General features: G+C 36.0%; 3 protein-coding genes across 4 annotated transcripts in view; all 3 read left to right on the top strand.

Moving 5' to 3' along the window:
• LOC113707740 (vacuolar protein sorting-associated protein 54, chloroplastic) overlaps positions 1-8,289 on the top strand; it is a 29,269-nt gene extending 20,980 nt beyond the window's left edge. The window contains exons 13-19 of one of the 2 annotated variants that reach the window (XM_027230044.2): positions 644-725; positions 2,220-2,299; positions 3,114-3,275; positions 4,679-4,746; positions 6,250-6,330; positions 6,477-6,725; positions 7,904-8,289. In XM_027230044.2, the coding sequence (XP_027085845.2) occupies positions 644-725; positions 2,220-2,299; positions 3,114-3,275; positions 4,679-4,746; positions 6,250-6,330; positions 6,477-6,615 (612 nt within the window). In that variant the 3' untranslated portion in view covers positions 6,616-6,725; positions 7,904-8,289. Of the gene's footprint in view, positions 1-643; positions 726-2,219; positions 2,300-3,113; positions 3,276-4,678; positions 4,747-6,249; positions 6,331-6,476; positions 6,726-7,903 lie in introns of those variants that run through there. The other variant, XM_072065105.1, reaches the window with a different exon arrangement.
• Positions 8,290-11,655: 3,366 nt separating this feature from the next.
• LOC140014313 (alpha-glucosidase-like) lies at positions 11,656-17,803 on the top strand. The gene is made up of 5 exons (XM_072064950.1): positions 11,656-12,245; positions 13,192-13,868; positions 15,227-15,457; positions 15,615-16,261; positions 16,783-17,803. The coding sequence occupies exons 1-5, from the start codon at positions 11,986-11,988 to the stop codon at positions 17,677-17,679; spliced, it is 2,712 nt and encodes a 903-aa protein (XP_071921051.1). The 5' UTR covers positions 11,656-11,985; the 3' UTR covers positions 17,680-17,803.
• Positions 17,804-19,328: 1,525 nt separating this feature from the next.
• On the top strand, positions 19,329-20,434 carry LOC113710626 ((+)-cis,trans-nepetalactol synthase NEPS1-like). Its single transcript, XM_027233742.2, has one exon. It carries the CDS (start codon positions 19,433-19,435, stop codon positions 20,225-20,227), a length of 795 nt encoding a protein of 264 aa, XP_027089543.2. The 5' UTR covers positions 19,329-19,432; the 3' UTR covers positions 20,228-20,434.
• Positions 20,435-26,940: the final 6,506 nt, after the last annotated feature.

Genomic DNA, 26,940 nt, shown 5'->3' on the forward strand with positions numbered 1-26,940 from the left:
CGATTGTGATGAATGTCCCTATTATATTTGTTTTTGGTTTTGCCTTTTTTTTTTTTTTAACTACATGCTATCTGCCTTTTGTTGCTAGTTTAAATCTGTTGGCGGTTTACAGTGTTTTCCTATGAAACTCTTGATGCACAGACGTGACTTGATGCTAAATAAAAATTTTTGTATTGGAATTGTGTATTGAACTGACTTAGGAGTTTTTTACTTAGAGTTTTTGCCACCGGGAAGATTTCTTCAATAGGTTTGATAGTAGATGACTTACAGTTATTGGTTTGGATTGGAGCCTCTGCTTTTCTGAGGTTTTTCAAAAATAGAAAAGGGAAGGCATGGTGGTTAATTGTATGGTATATTTTTTCATGTGACATTGCTGGAAAGAGTTTTGTACATTTGCTGCCACGTATAACAGGCTTTTCAGGCTATTGGCCTTGCTTTTGGTCATTGGTTGATTTTTATTTGGTTATTTACTTATTTTTATTTATTTCTTTTGTCTTTCTTCTATGTTGGAATTAACTTAGTTCACATTTTCACTTGTAAGTTTATGTTCATTTATGTTTCTATTCCTGAATGTTTGTCTTCTCAGTGATTGTGTTTCACTTGGCCTCTATGAGTTTTCATTTGAATCTTAATTGCATTGCAGGTGTCTGGTCTGAAGTCTATTACTTCTAAGCATCTGGCTTTGTCCAGTCAGGTCATCGGCTTCACGTATGCTGTCATTCCTGGTAGGTAGTAGTTGTTAAATCTCCTGCAATTTCAATGTTCTATGGCATATTAGTTGGCTTGTGCTTATGGATATTAACACTGAGTTGATGAAAATGTCATTTCTCTACATCACACCTGCAGTTCACAAAAAAGTTTTTCCCTGAGTAGGATGCCTGAAGGTAGATTTTCACATGGCAAATGGTTAATAGATTGAAGGAATTGGTTTATTTTTAAGATAACTCGACCTAGGAGCTTCAGTATTGTGTTGTCAATTGGTGCCCTGGAAAACATTTGACATATTTCCTTGTCTTATTTCGCCTACTTTTTGGCTAATGAAATTTGGTATGATAAATATGCATAATATTATCTGCATGTTCTGAAAAAATTGGGATATATTGCTTTTTTTTATTTTTTTATTTTAGCTGTTTCTTTTGACTAATGGAATTGGCAACATAAATATACATGACATTATATGGATGACAAAACCTTTGACAACAGGAGCTTAGAGATAGTAGTCAACATGGGATGAAAGCGACATATTGCCTTGTATGTTTGTGCATGTTTGTTTGTGGCACTTTTATTGAGTCATGCATGCTATCATTATTTTTTTGCAGCACAATTTTCTGTTATGAGGTTGCCAGGGATTGGATATACTCTATTCCCACCTTCGTGCCTGGCCATAAAGGATTTTGCATGTAGTTTTTGATTATTGATTTTATTAGCCCAAAGAAAGGAAAGACAATGAAAGTAGGAAAACTGGATGCGGGCCTAGTGTTATCATGTGTAATGTGCTATGTCCCAAAGTGTATTAGTTTGACGAAGAAGAGTGCTTGGAAAATGTTGAAGATCTATTGTTGTATAAATGAGAATGGAATTATGTTGACCAACAGAAGTAATTTTAACTGGAACTTAAGGAGATAGTGGAATATGTGGAGATTTTACCCTTTTTTGAGCACAATGTATTGAAATGCAATGCATAGTTTTACCTTTAAAGTTTTTGGCTGGCAGACTTATGCATGGCATCGTCGGAGGCAACATTACATACTTTTGGAATATTAAATTTTCTAAGATATACTTAGCACCGAAGAATAACTATTTAAAGCTGACCTTGTTATTTTCATCCGACTTCTCCCATTTCTTGCCAGCTCTGCTTTCTCAAGAAATTGCATGATAAAAGCAGCCAATATCACCTCAGTCCTGCAGAGTGTAGGATACGAGCTTCATTACCTCCGCCTTGCTTGATATGCTTTGCACTTCAAGTTTTTGGCATTCCTGCATTCTAGAATGCTTAGTGATTACTCTGGCTAAACTTGAATGCATACCAAAATTTATACACAAAAATATTCTGTATCTCCTTGCCTTTATGTGAACAATACCATGTAAATGAGACATTTCTTTCTCAAGGAGACATAATTTTGTTTGTGCTGTATCATCATGATTTTTATAAGCTCTAATTTTCAGTTGACTATTGTAAAACTATGCCTAAGTTTCTGACTGCTCTCTGCATCGAAAAGAAATCAGGAGGATTCTTTTCTCTAAAGTACATGAGACGCGGAAGACTGTAATTGCATTCGAGTTTGATCGAGTGACACAGGTATGCAATATTTCATGATGTTTCTTCTGTTTCACATGCATCTATATGTAAGAAAAAAGAACTTTGTTGATAATAAACTACGAGTCAATAATAATTCTTTTGAATCAACTAGGAATTAGCTGATGACATTAATTATAGCCAAAAAAATTGGTTTTAGTTGTCTGACACCAATAACCGCTCCTTTATACTAAAAGGCCTTCTGGCTCATAAAGAAGCTGATAGCTTTTAGTTTAAGGCTTCTAAAAGCCGTATTTTTATTCTGCTGGTTATAGCCAATGCTTCATTCAATGTTTTACTTTGTCCATGTTCATGACTTCATACCTTGAAATGTCCAAGATATGAATTTTCAGATTGTCTTAGTTGTCTTTAGGAATCTGCTCAGTTATGCAAATGGTTAACGTACTGAGCTATCAGGATTTTATAAGGTTTTCTGATGTGGTTTGACCTAATAGTTTATCAAACTTTCGGTGTAGTCATTGCATTTTGAGCTTTCAAATCTTTATTACAGGTTTTCTCTGTCTTGGAAAACATGATGAAAAGTAAGCAAAACAACCTGCAAGTATCTTCCGTTGTTGTTGAAAATAATTGAGGAAGTGATACATGAATCCTGAAAGTCCAACAACTTGTATTGGAAAATGCAGCTTGAATTTTATCCATCTGATTTCATACCATAGGATGCTAAATCAAGTGCATTTATGGTTGTTTTATGAGTTTTAGTCCCAAAATGGATTAGAGCAGTAAAACTAAATGCATAATTCGGCCTTCATGTCAAACATGTTAATAATGGATGCTTTCTTGTTCTCCATATTATTAGGATTATAAAATTCACCAGGATGAGATACACTCAAAGCTGGTTCAGATTATGAAAGAAAGATTGCTATTTCATCTCCGTGGGTTGCCAGAAATTGTTGACAGTTGGAGCAGTTCTGAAGATTCCAATACACAGCCAAGTCAGTTTGCTCGGTCTATCACTAAGGTGGGTAGGAGCAGTGAGTTGTTATATGATATGCTGTAGTTGAACTTCTGGTTTGTTGCCTTCCTCTTATTGGAGTATACTGCCTTGGTACAGTATGTCTGTTTGTGACCCAAAGGATAATAAGACTACAACTTTTAGTACAATATTTTACCATTAGATGTTTATACAACCTGCTCTTGGAGGCCCAAACCTCTTGTTATTGCATGGATTTGATTCGTGATCTTCTTTGGCCTGCTCCACTTCCTTTATGCCATCTTATAGACTCTTTCATGCTCACTTGGCATCACCAGAGTCAACTAAGATGCCCTTTTCCTAATTTTTTTGAGCAACTGTACTTTCGGACTGGCTGATGGTAACCCTTGGCTATGCATTGGCCATCCCACATTAAATTCTCTTTCTCCCTGGACACACACACAAGAAAAATTCCCTTGTAAATGATCTTGCAGCTCTTTGTTTGTCTACATGTATGTCTATTTCATAGTTACTCTCCACTTCTATTTGGCCCCGTAGATGTATAATAATCGTAAACCATGAAGGTTTAATCCTAGAGGTTTCCTTTGGTGAACCAGAGACATTTTTCTTCGTGAGAAATTGGGATTTGCTTTGACCCAGAAATGCTTGAAATGAAAATGCATATATGCATGTAACATTGCTAAGACTCAACCTGTGGCAAAAGAATTGGCTCAATCAGTTAAACCACTATGTTGAAGCTGTTAAGAACTACTGTATAAGCTTTTACTTCTTTTTTTTTAGTATCAGCATATTAAATTTGTTGTAAGATTTTGGGCTGTGATTCTTATTAGTTAGACCATGGGATAGTAATCATCTTGTGCCTCTTAATACATCGGTTTCTGATCAATTTTCTGCCTCGAGTTTTTGCAAAAACCAAGTTCCTTATGTTTACATTTTTAGAGCCTTTTGGAATATTGACAGAAGTTTTCCTTTTACCAATGGGGAAATCGACATGAAACTGTGGTCATTAACTCCAATCTGAGACAGAAATGAAAACCTCAGCCATTCCAGTTTCTCAGCTTGCACTGAGTCTCCTGCCTTCTCATAATGTTAGTTTTAGTTAGGTCTGTCATGTGCACTCACGCCCCACTGGAGATGGGGAAAAAGTATGGAGACATGACTGAAAGTAGCCATTCTGCTGCTTCACAGTTTGAGCTCAATGTAGACATCTTGATGTGAAAACTCTTTCTGGTCTTTATTGAAATGAATGTTTGCTCTTGATAGAGTTCCAGAACCTGTTTCATTGTTCAGTTTAGGTTAGTTACAATATCTCTGTTTTTGTATTCATTCATCTCTACGATTGGTTTGGATTTTGAGTGAAGGGTTTGCTTGGCACAGTTTCCAAATACGAGTTCGCTTTGACAGTTTGTGGATGTCTACTTTCTTTGCAGGAAGTTAACGTTCTACAGCGTGTCTTATCCCGTACTCTACATGAGTTTGAAGTTCAATCTATCTTCAGGTTTGATCTAATTTTGACATCATAAGGAGTCCATGTCACCTTTTTCTTGCCCTTCTATCTCTAGCTCTCCTTTTTCATGTAGGACATACTTAATCATGTGTGCCTACCAGATTTTTCTTCTGGCTTCGTGGTAGTGTACACCTCCTACCTTAGAGCCGATCTTGTAATGATTCTCTTTTATGTGTTGGATTTCCTAGAGCTAATTATTCAGGTTGAACAGGCTGAGTTTGACACAAATCTGGTCATTGAACGAAGTTTCTTTGTCTTATGAGGCTTTATTCCCAAGAGCTTAATATATCATCTCAGTGCTGAACGGAAAAACAGATCACAATACCATTGGCTTAAGTCTGTTGGCAGTAGTTACCTGGAAATGTTAAGGTATCAGGGCCTCAATAATCAATTATCAGAAGAGCCATAGTTGTAAAGTTGGAAAATGCTCACCACAAAATCAAATATTAGCTTGTTAATTATCAGTGAGAGGGATGTTGTGATTGAATATATGTTGGTAAAAGAATTGAACCTACCTCCTAGTAGTCTGCATCTGAAAATGAAACTTGTGTTTTTTGCAAATAGACAGGAATTTTTGGTGTAAGCCTATTACTATGTTCTTCTGGTCTGTATCTATGATCCTTAGGTCTGTTTGACAGGCCTGTTTTTGGCCTGTTTTAGAAGTACAAAGTTCATCTATAAACACCATATGTGGTAACAATTTAAAGCTCTCTAAAAACAACTTAGTTTTATAGAAACACCCGAAAAAGCACACCCAAAAACAACCCCCAAAATACCAAAATCGCACATCAACACGAGCACCCCCACCACCCTTCCTCCACCCACCACCCCCACCATTCTCCCTCCTCACTGTGATCGTTGGTCCAAACGACCTTTTATTATTGTGATTAATCTGGAAAAATGCTTTCACGTATTGGCACTCCTTTGTCAATAGTTGTGTTTTTTTTGGGGGGGGGGGGGGGGGAACAGAAAGCAGGAGTCTGTTTATACTTAAAGTCCCCTGGGATTAAGAAATTTACAATTTGAAATATGGAATTATCTGTTTTACATTATTTTGCATGTGGTGTTTCTTGTATTTCCCACTTATCTGGTAGTATACAATGAAGAGAGTATTGGTTAGAGAATTAGCAGATATTTGGAAGAGTAATACAATATTTAATCCAGTAAGAAATGAACTCTCCCGTATCTAGCCATAATTCTAATACCAAGCAGTCAATCCCTTTTTGAGTTCATTTTACAGGGTTAATTAGTCTACCTTCATTTAATCAACTTGTTCTTTCAGTGTGAAGAAGTTGAGAATTCTTCCTTATTATTAACATCAAAATGGTAATAAGCAGTTGTTCTTTTAGTGTTAATAAGAAGTTGAGAATTCTCCCTGAGAATTATCCCTTCTTACTAATGTCAAAGTGTTACTCTTACCACAAGTGCTCTCAATATCATTAAGTTACTCATCTTCAGCTGATCATCATGCATTGCATTGTGTGCTATTTGCAGGCAAGTGGTTGTGATATTCCATGCCCAAATTTCGGAGGCATTATCCAAAATTGATATTAGCACTCCACAAGCTAAAACCAGGTAGTTATATGTTGAAGCTGGCACGCATTTTTGAGTTCTTAAGAGTTGGTTAATTTCTTCTTATGATCCCTTCATTTGAAAAATGTCTCTCTTTACTTTTCCGGTGGATTCTTATTTGACTTGGATTCTTTTCCCCCTTCAAACAGACTTCATCGTGATATTGAGAGCCTTCTTCAATGCATTAGATCATTGCCTTCTGGAAATTGGAGTGACTCTAGTCCACCAAATTGGGGGCAACTAGATGAACTCTCGGTGCAAAGATTTGGCAGAGAAGTTGATCCGTAGATGCTTGTAAAGTAGTTAGTTGATAATTGTGGATTAACAACTAATCGTATCTGCTGGGACAATCTGAGGTGCCATAAGCCTATAATTGGATTGTTATGCCTCCAATTGAGGTAAGAGAATTGTCAGATATTTCGTCATTTTGTTCCCCCCCCCCCCCCCCCCCCCCCCCAAAAAAAATTTATAAGATTTTACTTATCTCCCATTACCTGAGTTTGCTTTGTTTTCTTTTGGTGGAAGTATGAGAAAGATACAGCTGGTTGACTTCCTTTGTTTGGATCAGTTAGTTGTCATTTTCCTTATATTGTATATCTGATAGATGAGAATGAAAGAGAACTTAAAGGTCAAAGTTGTTGGTAGATGAATGGTATTAGACTTCATTTAATAGCTTTGCTTATTTAACAGCACAATGTTATTGACTTGTATTTCAACCTGAATGGTGTTGGGATAGGGTGGTTGAGTTGTCGTATAAAAGATCGACCAGAAGCATGTAATGCTCTCGTTGTGCCATTGCTACTACCACAGTTTCCTCTTCCAGACGTTCCAAAACTTGAGTACATGAATTTTATGTTGTGAAAATACTATTTTGTCTTTATTAGGGGCCTTTTGCTTCTCTTAGTTCAAAATTTTGATTCAGAGGCACAATAGGTGTAAAATTCTAAAGTGTGCTTGCATGTGGTACTTGGTGAAACTCACCATGTTGAGCACAACCGCACTGGATGATTTGAGGGGTGACATCGAAATACAACCATTTGCCATCCTCATGACAATGAGTTTCTGACTGGGGGTGCTTGTTTAGTTTAGTGACATAGGTGAACCTTCAATAAGATGAGTAATTCTTGTTAAATTGTATAACCTGCTATCTTTTGCAAATTTCTAGGCTCCCATCCCCTTTTTCTCGTTTCAGGATTCAATGGTATGGGTTGTATAAGAAATTTACCGTTGGTTATTAACTAGCTATGACAATAATGTTTTAGTGAAGATGATTGTGTGCCTCTTGAATAAGGGAACAAAGAACACGTGTAACAGTTGTTCTGAAAGCATCTTATCATATCAAGCAATTGAAAAAGATTCTCATGCACTGCTTGCTTGTATTTTGCACTGACGTGAAATTTAGTTTGTGTGTGGAAATCAGCTTATGTGATATAGAAACTTTGATAACATGTGCACTGCATGAAATATTCTGATGCTGACTCAACTAGTAAGTACTATGCGTTCCGTCTGTTTTAGAGTGAGAAACTGAAGGCATCAAAATAGTCATCTCACTTTCTTGGTAACTTTGGACTTGCAGGAGTTCGTTTGCTCTTTCAATGTATCACTCCTCGTGCAAATTCGAATGTGCAGGAGAGGAGAGGATCTCTTTTAACTGTTGTTTTTAGAAATCATGTGTACCATTTGCGAAACCATTGTCTATAGAAATCCTAAAACAGCTGAAAAGGAGTCAGATATGTGCAGTTCATTTTGCCCCATGATTTTGTTGTTTTAGTATGGGGCTGCTGAGTTTTTACCCTTTTTTATTTTTTCCTTTTTTTGTTCTTCAGTTTTGTCATCCAATTTTTTTCAGGTTGATATATTATCGTACGGATCAATTGAGCAATGTGCGGATGTGAAACTACTGCATAAATTATCTTTCTCTGATTCAAGTATGCGTTTAATATGATTCGTTTTACCTCCGAATTCAATAGACTATTTGTTTCTTGCGCTTCTGTCAGTTCTATGGAAAATATATATTGAGTTGGTGTAAATCTGTTGCAACTCGTGATCTATGAGAGTCCCGGGAATTGCAGTGTAAGAACTTTTCTTTGTTTTATTTAACTCCGAATCTTTGGCGTAAAACCGAATTGGCAATTGCGCACCGAGTGGAATGCATGCATTATTCGCTGTGTACGAGCCTATCTGCATTAACTGGAACCACATCAATTGTCATAATATGTGGGCTTGCTAAACAACAGTCTATACGGGTGTAATCCGTATGGTTTAATGGTGGTTCGGTCTCCTTCACATTATCCTTGGGGCTCTTTAGGTTTCTCTCTCTTTAGTATAGAATGTTATAGGTCTATTATATCCGACAAAAAAAAAAAGAAAAAAAAAGAGCCTATCAGCATTAACTGGTCTTTTTCCTTGAGTACTAGCAAGGGAAAATCGTTCAATAGATTTTGAGTCAAATGAATTTTTTTATTCATCATTTTTAAAATGTTAACTTTACATTTTTTTTATAAATTTAAATTAATAAAATTGTGTTCCTATTTAAGTTTTTGATCACTTTTTAGTTTAAAATTACCATGTGGTCTATATATATATATATATATATATATATATATATATTATATATAAGAAGGTGGATCATGCCATTTTAATGGCAAAAATAAATATAGATTAAGCTTGATTTTACTTTTTTTAGAGAAAAAAAATATGAAATATGATTCAGATTAGATCCTCCTTTTTAAAAAGTGAATATGGGTCAAGTTATTTTAATCTTTTTACTCCTAAAAAAATGATCATGTGTGGGCTACGTAATGGATTTAAGGTAAAAAATTTTTGAAAACCTGGATTTGGATTAAAATTTATCGACTTGATTTTGTAAGAGACGTAATTTACTATTTTAAAATTGATTGACAAAAAAAGTTCATTTGATGAAATATTAATGACGTTTTGAACTATTTTCCTTAATAGCAATGCAACTTCCTTCGGCTCGAAGTTGATGGTACAAGGCAGACCAGCATTTCATAGGACAAGACAATTGTTGGTGATCAATTGTCACGTGGGGTTGAAACTTGAAAGTATATAGGGTACATATTAGAAAGTAAAAGAAGATACTTACATTCAATAACTTGCATTAAAAGTCCATGTAGCATGAAATATATTAAAAAGGGCGTAATTTTTTCAAATTACTTTGGGAATATTTTTCTAGGACTGAATCATTTTTGGCAAAAAACTCTAATTTGAGTTTTTGGCCAAAATAATCTATTTCTTGGAAAATAATTCCAAAGTAATATTCTTCCAGTTTTTTCTAATTGTTATTGACACATAGGCTCCCCATCAAAAGAAAAGAATCACTCGTAATTATTTTCTTTCTTATATTATATGGTTTTTTTTTTCTATTTGGTGCTTTATAGGCACACTATAGCCAAACTAAGAAAGGAAAATGAATCCATATTAATTAATGCTTCAAAGTTATCAATTATCGCTTGAGTTGCAACAATTTTACAGAAAAAATTTACCCTTTCACGAAAATAATAGTAACACCATACCAAATATTGTGTACTCTTATGGCACCAAATAACAAACTCATGTTAAACATATATCCTATCTTTTGACAATGATGCTTTTGTTTATTGGCTGCCATTGTTCCACCCTAACATTATTCTTGATTGTTATATCACCAAGTTTCTTTTTTTTTTTTTATTTGCTATTAAATGTAATAACGTAAATGATGAACTATTGACTTTATACATTTCAAGAAGTTTGGAAAATTCAGATATTATGGCACACTAATAAGCATTTCAGGATAATCACCATAATTTAATGTGAACTATAAAAGTTCCATTTTATAGGGAAAAAAAAATGACAAGGAAATTTTTCTTGCATTTTTGACCCATTATAGAGAATCTAAGTCATAATTAGCACCAGATTTAACACCAAGTTTAGTTAATAGTCGATATTTGGAAGAGTTATCATTGCGTATTCTAAGAGTGAAAAATCATGAATTAGTAAAAATAGATCTCCACAGATTTTTAGTTTATCTATATGGCATTTCATCATACACTTGGCAAGATAGTTATTATGACTATTTAAGAAATTTCCACATATATTAAGAAATTTCGAAGTAGACAACCAATAATAAATAGAGAAGAATTTTTATTCACTTTGGAGATTGTAGGCAAGTAGTAAATTTTGAACTATTAAAAATAATTGTGGATTCATCTAATGTGAATTAACAATTAAGCTCCTAAGAGTAGTTATTAACATTTTAATGGGAATTGTACCTCTCAAGAAAAGAATGAAGATAAGAAGAAAAGTTTAAGCGTGATTTGAAGTCCATATGGCAACAAGTAAATTAACAAGGGAATAATTTTTGAAACTACATTAGTTTGAAAATATTTTTTTAAAAGAAGATTATTGTCGCAATAAAATCCATTTATTCTATGTTGCATTGAGATACATTTCCAAATTAATTTCATCTTTCCGACAAATTAACACCTAATGTCACACTTAGAATGTCCACCCTGCACTTACTAACCAAAACCTAATAATAAAATTGGATAAGATCTTGCAACTGCATAAATATGTTAATCAGCATTTAGCAATCTAGATATCTTTCTATATATAATGCATGGGCAATGGATTTGGTATTTAAAAAAAAAAATCTGCCATTATTTATTATTCCAATTTCACGCTTGCATGATAGAGTAATATACAACTAGCTTATGTTCATACTCCCATGTTGACATAACTGATACTACTGTACTTATCTACTATTACTCTATCTATCCTAAGTCTTCCTACTAACTTCAATAAAAGAATTAGAAAATTGCAGTACCCTGTAATTACTTCTTTTACTGCAACTAATTTATTGTTCCATACTTTTTTTCCCCCTAAAATATGTGTGTAAATATAATGTAAAATCAGCTCCCTAAATAAAATCACATGACCTACTGCCAGATAATTCTGTCAAATCAGCTTCTCCTTTTTTTTATTTTTTTTTTTGCCGAAGCGAAATAAATACACACACCCAAACAATGAACAGACACGCAGAGGTAACACCGAACACACCGGCCCAAACGAGCAATCTAAGGTGGGACCCACGAGAAACATCCATCCAGCCAATTGGTGACAGGAAGATGCTCCCATGGACCTTAAACCCAGAGTGAAGACCCCACGATCTTTCGACGTGGGATAGAAGAATTTTTTTATTGCTTCATGTCAAATAAGTCTTCAATTAAGATTTTCTGAAGGAAATCTGCATACTTCTTCATTTAACCATGATTGTGATGTGATGGATAGCGTCTACATATCCTGAATGCCCATATCTCCTTTGCAATTGAGCTGCTAACGTGTTTTCTTTCAGACTTTTTTTATTGGGTCCTCCATGACCATCTATGTTCAACCACTCAATGAGGACAAATGTCTCACTTTCCCATGACTGACCACTGACCTGTAATATCCTATCCATTGGCATGAGAAAAACGAGAAGCCAAAACAAAACAAACGAAAAAACAGGCTCTGTGGGCAATATGTAGGCTCAGAAGGCAACAACTCCTTTTGTTTTCTGGTTGTGTGGTGAAAACTGAGAAGCAAGAAAACCGCAGTTATAAAAGGGACAAAGCTAAACAGATTCTAGTGAGCGAAGCTACTGATCAGAGTGAGGAAAAAATGACATCAAAACTATCATCTTCTGCAAGAAGAAGATATCTGCAGTTTCTTCTACAATTCCAATGGCTCTTGGTACTTGTATTCAATTACCAGATATCCCTTTTTGCTGCTCAAGAAACTGAGGAGGCTGTTGGTTATGGATACGTAATCAAGTCAGTAGGGACTGATTCAGCTGGAAGGTCAATGACTGCTCAGCTGGACTTGATCAAGGAGTCCTCTGTTTTTGGCCCTGATATACCAAATCTCCTGCTAACAGCAAGGTAATCTTTACCACATTTGACTTGGATTTTATCTCAACAAATTATTCCATGGTAGTACTCAATAATTGTTCTTTCCAAATGGGAAATCAAAACTTTGAATATTTGGTATTTGGCTTTGATTTAGATTGATTTCTCGTTTTTAACTAATTAGAGATTAATTTTACTCTGTTCCTCCTTTACACTTATAAAGGTCAAATAATGCGTCGCCGACACTTTCATATTTGTTCACAGCACTCCTTTGATAAAATGCGCTTGACTCTCACGTGATTTAGCGATTTTTCACATTATTCTCGTATAGTTTCAAAAGTTATATATAATCTCCTCGTAGTTTGGATTAAAGTGTTACAGTGACGAAAATGATCTTCTGCGATAGGACTCATAAAAATGTCAAAATTATTCTTATTTAAAAATTAAAATAATTGAAGTGACTAAAATATATAAACATAATATGCACGACTTTAACCCTATTTGATTTTATGTTTTACGATATAATTTCCTTATGATTTTCAAAACATATACATAAAATCCCATGGCTAATAAATAATTTCTAACTTTACATAAATGTATTTTTGATATTTTAGTTTACCCCGTTATGAAATGCAAAATTTGTTATTTTGACATTTTAATTCAAACCGTGAAGAAGTTAGATATACCTTTTGAAACTATAAGGGATTACGTGAAAAAGCGTTAAACCACAGGGTAAGGTGTATTTTACTTTTTTTTTTAATCATATCAAAAGACATAAGTATCCCTATTTGTTACCATAATTACAACAACCCAATTTCTTTTATAATGTAATTGGAAAAATGTATTGGAATATGCCTTTTTTTTTCCATACAATTGAAAGTGTCAAAGAGATTATCAACCAAAAAAAAAAAAAAGGCAATCTCTTCTATATTTTAGAAGCTTATATATTGATTTTGCTTTTAAAAATTGACTTTTACAGCTTTGAAACAAATGAGCGTTTGAGAATTCGAATAACTGACCCCAATAACCAAAGGTGGGAAGTCCCCTATGACATTCTTCCCCGCCAACCACCAACTCAGCTTCTCCAACCACCGCCAAACCACAGCAACATCCGCCACCTCCTCTCTGACTCCACCTCAGACCTCGTATTCCAACTCCACAACACTTTCCCATTTGGCTTTTCTGTCAGCCGCCTCTCAACGGGGGAGACCCTCTTCAACACCACCCCAGAGCCCAACAACCCCAACACATTTCTCATTTATAAAGATCAGTATCTCCAGCTCTCCTCCTCATTGCCTCCAGACAGAGCCAACATCTACGGCCTCGGCGAGCATACGAAGAGCACATTCAGACTCAAACATAATCAGACACTGACCCTTTGGAATGCAGACATTGGAAGCGTTAATCTTGATCTTAACTTGTATGGATTCCATCCATTTTACTTGGATGTTAGGCTGCCCAATGGGAAGAGTCATGGAGTTTTGCTGCTCAACAGTAATGGAATGGACATTGTATATACAGGGGATAGGATTACTTATAAGGTGATTGGTGGGATTCTTGATTTGTATTTCTTTGCTGGACCAACCCCAGAGATGGTTATTGATCAGTATACTCAGCTCATTGGGCGTCCTGCTGCTATGCCTTACTGGTCCTTCGGTAAGTGCTAATTTTACTGATTTTTTGTTTTGTGGGTTGTTACTTTTATTAATATGATTGATTATTGAAGGGGAAGCAGCAGGGCATTTGATATCTGAACTTTGAAATTATTGCTACAAGGAAATAATAGTGGTTAAATTGAAGTATCCTAATGCATTAATCTAATTTAGTCTGAGGACAGCGGTTTACATTTCTTTGACGATTAATGCTAATCTTTTAAGCTAACAAAAATGTTGTAGGGATGCATTCATGTCTCCACTCTTCGCCGGTTTAATTGATTCAACAGTTATTAAGCACACAATTGTTCAGGCCCCAAAATTACCATTAAGAACTAAGAAGAGGCTAGTAGTATTGGTTGTTTAACGCAGAAATCAGCAATGAATGTTTGGTGTTAGTCATCTGTTATCTTGACTAGGATGTCTTTTGGGTTTAACTGGACAAGGCAGTAGACATATCTGAACATCAGATACAGATTGTTAGCCCAATATTGATAAAAAGCTAAACAAAAGGGGTCTTTCTAAAAATAAAAAAAAATAGAAAAACACACAAGTACGAACTGCCTGCAATGTATATGTCAGTCAGAATGTTAGAGTTCTGCCTGGTTTTCATAAATCATGTTGTGTTTGGCCAAGTTGCTCCGATCATATTTAACTCAAAGTATTCAGGAGCAATGTACCGATAACAAGCAACTAGGATAGAGGACTGAGAAGCACAAGTTAATCACTCAAGAACATCATAGTGGTTCTACAAGGGCATCAAATGAGGCAACATCTTTTAAAAAATACGTCTTAAACATGTTTAGAATGAGTATCCAATTTCAGTGTCAACATTTTGAGGGAATTTAGTGGAGTGAAGAATATTCTTACAAGATGAACTTCCTAGTAGTTGTCAGTTTCTTGCACTTGCATTTTACATCCAATGCTTCTGGTTATAAGGGCTCCTTCTCTTTACAACCAATCACACGCATTTCATATTGGATGACTATTTTAAATCAGTTTCTCATTGAATTGAGAAGGAAATCAACGAATGGATTTTATCCCCATGCTAAGCACATCTTTAGTGCCAGTATATATTCATTCATGTGCAGCATAAACACATTTGTTTTCACTGTCATACTTGACGTTGCAAGAGCAGGGCATATCTCTTTCTGTTTATTCAAGGTTTCACCTAAAAAAGAATGGTGAATGAGTGCATAAGGCATATTGTCAAGTACTAAATGGGGATCCTCTACTCTACTTCCATCTTTAACTTCTCAATATATCTGCTCAGTTGATTTGGCAATTTAAGTGCTGGCCTTATACAAATCATGGTACTCTATATTGCTTACTTTTGAATTTTTCCTTTATCTCATGATGCAGGATTTCATCAATGCCGATATGGTTACAAAAATGTTTCTACTCTTGAGAGAGTTGTTGCTGGTTATGCAAAAGCAGGAATTCCTCTAGAGGTCATGTGGACAGATATAGACTACATGGATGCTTATAAGGATTTCACACTAGATCCTGTCAACTTTCCGTTGGATAAGATGAAAATTTTTATTGATATGCTTCACCATAATGGTCAAAAATATGTAGTCATTCTTGATCCAGGTAAGCTTTTCTCTTGAATTTTGTTTGAATACCTGGCTTAAATGAAGATATGGGTTTGGTTTGTGGGACATTTTGATTCTAACTAAATTTCTCTCACTCTCTGGGATTTTAGCTTACTCTCTTCATTTCTGAATGAGATCATTTGGTCCTACTGCAGGTATCAGCATCAATCAGACATATGCAACTTACACTAGAGGAATGCAAGCAGATATTTTCATTAAGCGTGAAAATATGCCTTATGAAGGTAGAGTTTGGCCAGGGGAAGTGTACTTCCCAGATTTTCTAAATCCGGCTGGAGGACTCTTTTGGAGCAATGAAATCAGTGAATTCCACAAGCTTGTCTCCTTTGATGGTCTTTGGATTGACATGAACGAGATATCAAATTTCAATACTTCTTCTCCTAACCCAACATCGACTATTGATAACCCTCCCTATAAGATAAACAACTCTGGAGCTCACTTGCCCATCGCTTCGAAAACAGTCCCTGGAACTGCTGTGCATTTTTTCAATGTAACTGAATATAATGTGCACAACCTCTACGGGTTCCTAGAGTCTAGAGCAACTAATCAGGCACTAGTCAAACTGAAAGGAAAAAGGCCATTTGTACTTTCCAGATCAACTTTTGTTGGTTCAGGAAAGTTCACCGCACATTGGACTGGAGATAATGCTGCCACTTGGGATGATTTGGCGTACACAATCCCCACCATTTTGAGTTTTGGACTTTTTGGAGTTCCAATGGTTGGAGCAGATATATGTGGTTTTTCTTTAAACACCACAGAAGAGCTTTGTCGTCGTTGGATACAGGTACGCTTGCTTGGTGCCCTGACTAGCTCAATTTTTTTCATTTATTTTTAGCTCAGAATGTCCCTTCCAAGAAGTTACTTTCCTTGTATGTTTCTTATCATATTAGACAAGCCTTCCCTAGATGTTGAACTCGGTAACACTTTTGCTTTTTCAATCAAAATAAACCTTTATTGATACTATTTGCAGAGATACTTTATAAGGAAAGAACTTGTAAAACAAGATTATAAAGGCAAAAAACTTAAATGAATACCTAATGTGGAAGGTTATTGTAATTCAGGAAACCACAACAGGTTCATGTCCTTATAACAAACATTGGAGGAGGTCAGAATACTACACCATCAACTAAATGTTAGCTGTCAAATTGATAATTGCTTGGAAATGATAGCATTCATTTTTCTTGGGCTTTTTTTTTTGTCCCCTTATTTGAAGAATTTAAATTAATATTACTTAGCATTTGGAGAGTTTAAATTATTATTGTTCTCATGTTCATCTTGAATCTTTCAATTTTCACTTTGATGCAGCTAGGGGCCTTTTATCCTTTTGCCAGAGATCACACCTCCATCGATACCATCTCTCAAGAACTTTACATTTGGGATTCAGTTGCTGCATCAGCCAGAAAGGTGCTAGGACTCCGCTATCAGTTACTTCCATACTTCTACACGCTAATGTATGAGGCACACTTGAAAGGAACGCCTGTTGCACGACCCCTCTTTTTCTCATTTCCGGATGATATTAATACCTATGGAATCAGCTCACAATATCTTCTTGGCGAAGGCGTTATGATCTCACCTGTACTGAAGCAAGGAGCAGTCACAGTTGATGCATACTTTCCGGCAGGAAAATGGTTTAGCCTCTTCAATTACTCACAATCAGTGAGTCTGACTGAAGGACAGTATGTTACACTAGATGCACCTCCAGATCATATCAATGTACATGTTCGAGAAGGAAATATACTGGCCATGCAAGGGAAGGCTATGACAACTCAAGCAGCACGGAAAACCTCATTTAATCTTTTGGTCGTTGTTAGCAGCAAAGAGAACAGCACAGGAAAATTGTTCCTGGATGATGGAGAGGAAGCGGAGATAGCAAGTGATAAAGGGATGTGGACATTGGTTCAATTCAATAGCTACATATATAATGGTACAGTAACACTTGAATCCAAGGTTGTTAATGGAGACTTCGCTCTAAGTCAGAGGTGGATCATCGATAAAGTCACATTTTTAGGCCTTGACAATGTAAGAGAACTAAAGGGGTATGCAATCACAACTAGCAATAGACAGCAAAAGTATCAAACTGCTGGAATGAGAAGTATGAGAAGTGAACTGAAGGTCAACGAACAGCTTGCCTCAGTAGAGATTTCAGGGATGAAAATGCTTGTCGGGAAGGAGTTGAAATTAGAGCTTAAACTCAGCATCTGAGGGAAGATCTTCAACAGCCTAAGATGATACGATGGTATTACTGGACATTCATGTGTTTGATAATAACAACAACAAATAAAACATACATTCTCAAGAACCTAAACGATCCAGCAAATTTCTTGCATTGAACAAGCATAATCTTTCTTCTTCTCCACTTTTTTTTTTGGTCGATAGGTGAATTAAAGGAAATCACATAAACTACAAATAGGCATTAAAGACATTGACAAACCACTACAGTCTCCAGTGACATCCCCCCAGAAGAATATGCTAAATTACGCAGTTGGGCTAGTCAAAACTCAAAACCTGGATTTGACGTTCAAAGGTTGCCTCAAGTTGAAACCTGATGCAACCATAATAATGTACTGGTAATATTCCTTTTTCTTACCTGTCATCAATTTCCTTCTCTAATTTACGTACATAATTATCCGCAACATAGACAACCGGCCTCTCCTGGATTTCCTTCCTGCTGTTCTATTAGAGTTTCCTTATCCCTATAATATACAAGAACATGTATAGGGTTAGAGAGATGGCCATTCTGTTAATTGTTGTCTTTAATCTCTATACAATTCATTCCTCCTCTTCTAAGGCCGGTGCACAAGTTTTACCTCTTCTTTTTCCATTTTCATTTTGTTTGTTCCTCCATGTCTCGTGTGTGTTCTTTTCCTGCTAGCTTTCTTCCTGTTTTCTTTTGTCCCTTTGTTTCCAGAATTTTATTCTAATACTTTTTTATCTAATAAATCTGATGTTGTGGCTTTGTTAGATGAACATATAGTTGATCAAATTATCCAAGTCAGAGTTTGTCCCCTAATCTGCAGGTCCCTTTTTATTTAGAAAATTTTCCAGCACTCCTTTTCATAATTTTTTTTTCTTTTCTTCGATTTACAATTCCTTGTTGATCCCTTGATCTGTAGATCCCTTTTTTTTTTTTCCTCCTTTTCATAGTTCTTTCATAATTTTCCAGCACTTCTTTTTTTTTTTTCTTTTTTTTGGATCTAGAATAAATGAAATGTCTAGACTGCAGGAACCAAAAATCCTTTGGTCATATAGATAACATTATTATGTAGTGCCCTGGGAATTTATCTTGAAATCTGCATTAATCAACACTAGGGCGACATCTTCGCCTACAAGTTCCTCTCAAATCTGAGAAAAAACAAAAATAATACTCCCTCCGTCCCACTTTCATTAGTCCTGATTTTTTTTTTTAACATAGTTTAAGAAAAAGTTGTTAATTTTGTTGGAATAATCAATTTAGGTAACCATTTTTTTTAAAATACCCTCACATTAATTAGAGTATAATTTTATGGAAACTTGAATTGAATGATGGTAAAAAAAGAATCAACTCTCATTAAATAGAGTAAGTTTATAGTAACAACAACTTATATTGAATAAAGGTATTTTATAAAAATTAAAATACAGTTATATTTTTCAATTGAAAAGCGGATTACAGTTTGGGATGGACGAAAAAGGAAAATCGGACTATCAAAGTGGGAGGGACGGAAAAGGAGGAGGGAGTATTTTATTCTCACATGAACTGCATGGGATCCAGAGCATTTAAACTGACAAACTCAGAGTTGCGTGCAAGAAACTTAATAACCTGTATTATTAACCTGTATTATTAACAACATAATCTTATGGACATGATATGCTCACTAAAAACAGCTAAGATAACCACAAAATCTAACACCAAAACACCCTTATAACATACGCTTAGGGATAACAACTCAATATACGGCAGCAGCCAGTTCAGTTAAAAATGATGAGCAAACCTTCACAAATCGCGAAGCTGCAGAATAAAGTCGCCATTGTAACCGGCGGCGCAAGCGGCCTAGGGGAGGAAACGGCCCGTCGTTTCGCCGAGCACGGTGCAAGAGCAGTGGTGATTGCGGACGTTCAAGAGGAAAAAGGCCAGCAGGTAGCGGAATCAATCGGCCTGCATTGCTGCACGTTCATCAAGTGCGACGTGTCGGACGAGGAGCAAGTCAAGTCCCTCGTGGATTCAACCGTCGAGAGGCACGGACAACTGGATATCATGTTCAGCAACGCTGGGATCGTCAGCAAATGCGTGCAGGACATCTTGACTTTCGATCTGAGTGCTTATGAAAAGCTCTTCTCCGTCAACGTCGGCGGCATGGCGGCGTGTGTGAAGCACGCGGGCCGTGTCATGGTGGAGGGCGGCGTCAAGGGAAGCATAATTTGCACGGCTAGTGTTATGGCAAATTATGGCACCGGGGCGGCTGTAGATTACGTGATGTCCAAGCATGCCGTTCTGGGGTTGATTAGGTGTGCTAGTAAAGGGCTAGGTGAGCATGGGATACGGGTGAACTGTGTGGCGCCGGGGCCGGTGGCTACTCCGATGATTTGCGGGCGGCTTCAGATGAGTGCGGAGGACACGGAGAGGTGTTTTGAGGCTGAGATCGCTATCAAGAAATCAGGATTTCTGAAGGCCAGACATGTAGCAGATGCGGTGTTGTTTTTGGCAAGTGATGACTCTGTCTTTGTTACGGGGCATAGTTTGGCAGTGGATGCTGGCTATATACCTACAAATTGATCGACCGCACCCCGCACATAAAAAGTCTTCAATTCTCAACGGAAATGGATGTGATATTGTGATATGCTGCTGCTTTCACTTTTTTTTTCTTTTACCAATTAGCATCAATTCAATCTTTTTTTTTTTTTTTTTTTTGAAGGAAGTACTTTCCCATTTTCAAACGCTATTGTTATGGGGCACGTGTATGAAGGGTTAATGTTACACCTGCTTGCTTTTGTAATTCTAATTCATTTGGATTTGGGAAAATAAACATTCACTCAAGATCATTAGATAGAAGTCGACCGAAGTTCCTTCCTTCTTTCACACCCTTCATACGCACACCTCCTGGCCTCCCACTGCAACCTTGACTTGACGTGGGGGGGGGGGGGGAATGGGAATCTTGCACCTCTTCTTCACAAAGATCTCAAGCAATCGGCAGGTTTAGCAGATTTCTTTCCTTGAGTCCTGCCTGCAAAGCTAAGCTTGTACTGGGATCATTTTGTTATTACGATATTATTATTAGTAGTAAATCCATGGTTCCCATGCCTTAGGCATCCTTGTGGATGAGGAATGGAATTTCCTCAGTAGCGCTACCGAACACTAGATGTACATACAGTCTTTTTGAGCCTTTGCTCGCACTTGTAATTTTCCCGTTACATTGAATGAAATGATTCTACCGTTTCGAGGAAAAAAAAAAAAAAAAAAGAGAATAGTCCATTGCTGTAGTTTCAACGTTTTGAACAGAACATGATGGATTAATTAAGATTCATAGAAGTAGAATTCCATCCTATCCATTTAAATTACACTCAAGCACAATGCAAATAAACAACATTATGTATAATTATAAAACAAGGCCGGCCTACAAATAAGACATGAAAACAAACTTACCTATTCCCTAATTCAAGCCACTTTCTCACGTCCATTATTGGATATTACAAAATCCCTTTTATCCTCCTGTTCTTTAAAGTACACTACTGATTTCAGATTAAGGACAACGTGTGGAAGAAATCAAGAAAGACAATTCTACAATTAGTGGACCAAGAGGGAAAAAAATTTGACAAATATATATGTCAAGAAATTTAAACAGTTGACATGATCATATATACCCTGAAGAGTGAAGACCACAAGAGGATTGGCCATTGTGGCAGCCAAAAAAAAAACCGGCCCTCGCTCTCCTAAATCAAGATGCTTGGAATTTGCAATTTGCCCGTATAGCTGAAGTTATAATTAAACATCTTTAAAACCTTCACTATAGATGATTTTGGGTAGAGAACGAAAATGAACTGAACCTATCCGCTTATGTATCTTTTTCTTTTCTTTTTTTTTTTCTCCTTTCCCCTTTCCACGATAAAGTACTGAAGACATTAGAATTTGGACTTTTAGACGTTAGAATTTAGAAGAGAAATGGGTCTATACTAATGCACAAGTTCGTATACCAACACTCTATATAGACTATAGAGTCTAAGGAAACCATACCATACAATCAATCAAATGGCTAAAAAGACCAAAAATAACGAATGGAACAGAAAAATGACACTGAGTGTGTTTGGATTGTAAGTTATTTGAGATATTTTTACTGTAGCACTTTTTGTGATGTGATGTATATGAGATAAAAAGGTAATTGAAAAGATAAAAAGGTGTATTGAAAATTGTAATAGTGATATAAACAAATATATTTGGGCAAATAACTTACAATCCAAACACGCTCAGTGAAACCGAAAAAAGGACATAGGAGCAAAAGGAGAGAAAAGATGCAAAAACAACGAACAACTGCAAATGCGGCCCAAAAGAAATAATGAGAAGTCAAAAAAAAAAAAAAACATCCATGGACATGTGGTATGTGAAGACAAAGAAATTGCATGGGCAAATTGGACAGTGGAGAAAAAAATTACTAGTAAGCTCAGTCCCAAAAAAAAAAAAGAAAAAGAAAAACATTTTTAAAAACAGAATTTGTCTCTCATTCACATGTGCCAATGCATGTGCCAATTTTCTATTACTCTATAAATATAGAATTTGTCTTCTCCAATCTCTCCTTTCGCCTCTGGTCTTTGCTCCCACTTGCAGCAGTTCACTTCACTATTTGTACCCCACCACTCAGGTCATTTTTTAATTTCTTAACATGTTCTTTTAATTTTGTACACAATGTTCTTTCTCTCTTTTTTGTTTTTTTGAGGCTAACACAGTATAGGTCATTTTTTAATTTTCTGTACAATGTTCTTTTAATTTTGTGCACAATGTTCTTTTAATTAATTTTCTACACAATACTCTCTTTAATTTGTGGTTAACATAAGTTGGACATAACTGATTTTCTATACAATGTTCTTTGTCTCCCTTTCTTTTCTTTTTTTTTTTGGGTCACAGATGGCGGAATCTGAAATCATAAACGTGCTCCGATGCAAATCTTCCAAAGTATTGGATATTGTGAAGGAGGTGGTTGTAATGGAGACCAAAACAATGGAGATGTTTCACAATTCAGTTGTAGCAATGAATGTTCTTTTGGTTGCGAGCAAAAAATTGCTATCGTACTGCCATCATCTAACCTTGCTGGACACTATATCCATTCTCATGGTTGCAGTTTATGTGTGTTTTGGCATAAGAAGCATTTTGGCTTGTGTCAAATGTTAAGAAAATAAAACAAGACAATAGAAGAATGCAGAAACTTTACTAACAAATTTCACAAAAGAAAGGGAATTTGTTGATGATCTTGAGGTGTGTTTGATACTATTCTTAAGGTGTTATTTCCCTCGTAACACACAGTATTTGCTATGGGGTTATGGCACATTATCTCTAGAATACAACAACATTTTGGAGAAACTTAGATAGAAAATGTCAAGTTTGTTCTTACAAAGAAATGATCAAGATTCTAGTTAGTTTATGTATTAGAAACTTGTCATTTTTATAGTGAAACGATAGCCCAAGAGTCACAAGCTATTCAGCCACTATTTCTCATGTTTACAGACATTTATGGACATTGAAAGGCACCATTAAGCCCCTTTAATGGATAGAAAATGCCAAAAATGTTTCAGAAACTTTTAACTTCCAACATACCCTTAAGTTTCTAAAAGACAATAGAAAAGTGCAGTAATTTCACTAACAAATTACACAAAAGCAAGGGGATCTGTTGATGATCCTGAGGCGCGTTTGACATTATCTTTAAAGTGTTATTTACCCACACTGCACATAGTATTTGCTATAGAATTATGGCAAATAACATCTATGATACAACAAGATTTCGGAAAAACTTGATAGCAAATGTCAAACTTGCTCTTACAAAGACATGATCAAGGTTCTAGTTAGTTTATATATTAGAAACTTGTCATTGTTATGGTAAAAGGCCAATCCAAGCGTCACAAACTATTCAGCCACTATTCACATGTTTATGGACATTGAAAGGCACTATTAACCCCCTTCAATCGACAGAAAATGCCAAAAATGTTTCAAAAACTTTTGGCTTCCAACAGACCCTTAAGTTTCCAAATTCTTTATTCTAATAAGTCTCATTTCTATTTCATTTACAAACTATTCCAACAATCTCCCACTTAGTTTGTGAATGAAATAACAAATTAACACATAAAATACCATGCATAAAGAAAAGTATCATTATATTTAAACTTTTTTTAGTGTAAGACATCACCAAATCTATTAGACTAGATATACTATATACATGGTATTATAAACATTGATTAATTCACAAAGAAATTTAGCATTATTACCGCCCATGTGCTCCATCTTAGATTCATGATCATAAACAAAAACAAACCCAACTTTTATTAGAAGTGGCACCACTTCTATGATGATATTGGTGAAGACACTTTCAAATTTTATAGGACCGAGCACTAAGAAAGAATTTACACTTCATTAGGATTATAATTTCAACATGTACTCAATCTCTTATAACAATATGCACTAGTGGGGTGGAAATGTACGCAAAAGTATCTAGTTCTCACAATCACTTTCCAACTTGTTGTTACCCCTTAAACCTTTTCATCTAGTGGTAGTGCTAGAATCAAGGTAGGGTTCCTATTGCAAGTGATTTTAGATTAAGGTTTTCAACGCATATCCAATGACATTGAATTCACCAAGTTCCTTGACAAAGGTTTAGTCAACAGATATCCTTAATTGTTGTAGTTTTCATATATGATAAACACAATGTCATTCTTTTCATATTTGCTAAGATACTCTAGACATATTTTAGAGTTAACATGTTTAGATTTACCATTACACCTTATTCGAGACTCTAGACATAATAGTTACAAATTGCAAAATAAATAGACCAAAGGTATAAGGTATGGCCACAAGCTTTAAATCACTTCGCCTTTTTATACATGCAGTAGTTTATATTTTGATTTCAACAATTAGCATCTTATGATCACAGCATACTCTTGAATGAATTTAGAATAAATGCAACTACCAGCATTTGTAATACCTAAATTCGCTTGAAAGTAACACAGATATATATTTCTCATGCTATTGTTTAGGCGATTGCCTTGGATATGTATGCACAAATATTGATTAATTATCATCAAGATAATAAAATTTCTATTACCACATTTAAATTTAAATGCATGGAAGCACACGATTCTATTTCATTCCGACTTGAGAAAGTTCCTGGTCGAAGTTCTACTTGGAACTAAGCCGCCCTTTGCAAATCTAAATGACAGCCCAAACTGGTGGTAAAGCCTAAAAATCCAAATCATCAAGCCTGAAACTGCATGCCACCGCTAATGGGTTCCGCCTGGAATTATATGGAGGGCCCCTCCTTTTTCTTTTCCCCTTCCTTTGTTTGTCCGCACTTGGTAAAATGACCTTTTTGTTGACAAAATAGTACAGTATTTCCATATTTAAGAGGTTTAAAATTATAAGTGGAAGTTTTGGAAAAAAGTTCATTCAAGATTCTGTGAAGGAAGGACTTGTCTGCCTACTCCAGGAGACATGCAGAGAATATGTAGTGGTTTATTATACATGGTGATTTTTTTTTTCCTTATAGCTCTGAAAGGTATACTATTTCTCCCAAGCTTTTCCCTTTCCATAATTCTGAAGGGCTTTGTTTTGATATTTAATGGAAACAGATGTAGAAATAAAAAATTGTCAACCGCCCTTTTGTTTTTGTTTCTTAATGGTGAATTTAGTCTCATAGTGGAAAGGCATTATGCTTTTAATTTGTTAAATGGCTAGTGTGTAAAACATCTTGGGAACTTCTGCTATTTGATTCTGGAGTAAGGCATGGGTTTGATGACTTTGCTTGTACTTTTTTGATTCTGGAGTAAGGCATGGGTTTGATGACTTTGCTTGTACTTTTTTTTTTTTTTTTGTCGACACAGGGGTGTCCGGGTCAATCCTTACGGGGTCTGACTAATCCCCTGCTGTCCGGGTCCGGCGCCCCAACCCGGCCCAAACACGTTAAGTGCGCGGAAGAATCTAGCGGAGCGGAGACTCGAACTTGTGACCTCAAGGTTCACTGGTGAGAGGTGCTGCCGCTGGACCATTCACGCGAGGGCGACTTTGCTTGTACTTACTTAGTATGTTTTTTTTCTGATTGGATGTATTATTGAAAAAAAAATTAGTATCTATATAAATAGCAGAAATAAGCTAAGGTTTATAAGTGGCGTGGCAAGCAATCACCCAAGGAACCCGCTTGCGACTGGCTTCAAATCCTCAGCTGCGAAAGTTTTCGATCCCAATTCAATCGTTCAAATGTAGCACTGTCACATGGATTCCGTAACTCAACTTACATGGAAAATCAAAAGAATTGTCATGTGATGAAATTAGTGAATTCAACAGAAGGGTCTTTTATGTTCGCGACTGGATTGCCACCGAATGTCTGTGACCAAGGATTTGAAGCCCTTGCGAGCTGGTTTTTTGAGTCCTAAGGAGTCAATGTCCTTGTAGACTGTGATCCTAAAGATTTCTATTCGAGCCGGCACACCAAACCGGAGGAGTGTGTCATGGCCCCATGCAGCGAGGGCGAGTCACGGGGGCTTAAGTCCAGGTAAGATTCGAACCCAGAATCTCAAGACATCTTAAGAGCCGCTTACCAGCTGGATCACCCTGACATGTCAGGGCAGCTTAGAGAATTTTGGCACCTGTGATATTGCCTAATTTTGCTATTGACTGCAAGTTTTAAAGCCCAAATCCTGGCCTACAATTCAGAGCAAACTTGGCGAATCCCAAGTAAAATGGGGGAATGGTTTTTGGCCTTTTGAGGAATAGAAGATAAAAGCTTCCGCCAGTTCCCCTCCAGACCTCCAGTTCCCCTGCTCGTGAGTCGTGACCAATAATTTTTGGATCCTACGTTTTAGTTTTTTGGGGGTACAATGGGTTGGTCCCATTTTCAAATGTAATGAGAAGCTGCCAATGCCATCCCTCTGATTTCAGAGAGTTGTACTCGATTATCAGTCTTCAGTCTATTACTCTAATGGCTAATTAACTAATTAATTAAGATCCTGTTTGATAACTCAATTCAGCACTTAAACTTAATAGATTCAAATCTTAATATATTCATACGTGTTTGATAATAAAAAATTGAACATCTGAATTAATTACATCGCACTAAATTTTTTAGGCAAAACTTGATTCCAAAAACAAGTGATAAGTTACTCACTTATCACCGAATGTAATATATACTTAAATATATTTGATTTAATATTTAACAATTCAATAACTTAATGGATTCACATTTCATATTTCAAATTTTAGATTTTAGTTTTATCAAACGCAGCCTAAGACTTGTTTGG

This window comes from Coffea arabica, chromosome 9c (genome assembly GCF_036785885.1).
Source record: "Coffea arabica cultivar ET-39 chromosome 9c, Coffea Arabica ET-39 HiFi, whole genome shotgun sequence".
In the NCBI taxonomy this organism is placed as follows: Eukaryota; Viridiplantae; Streptophyta; class Magnoliopsida; order Gentianales; family Rubiaceae; genus Coffea; species Coffea arabica.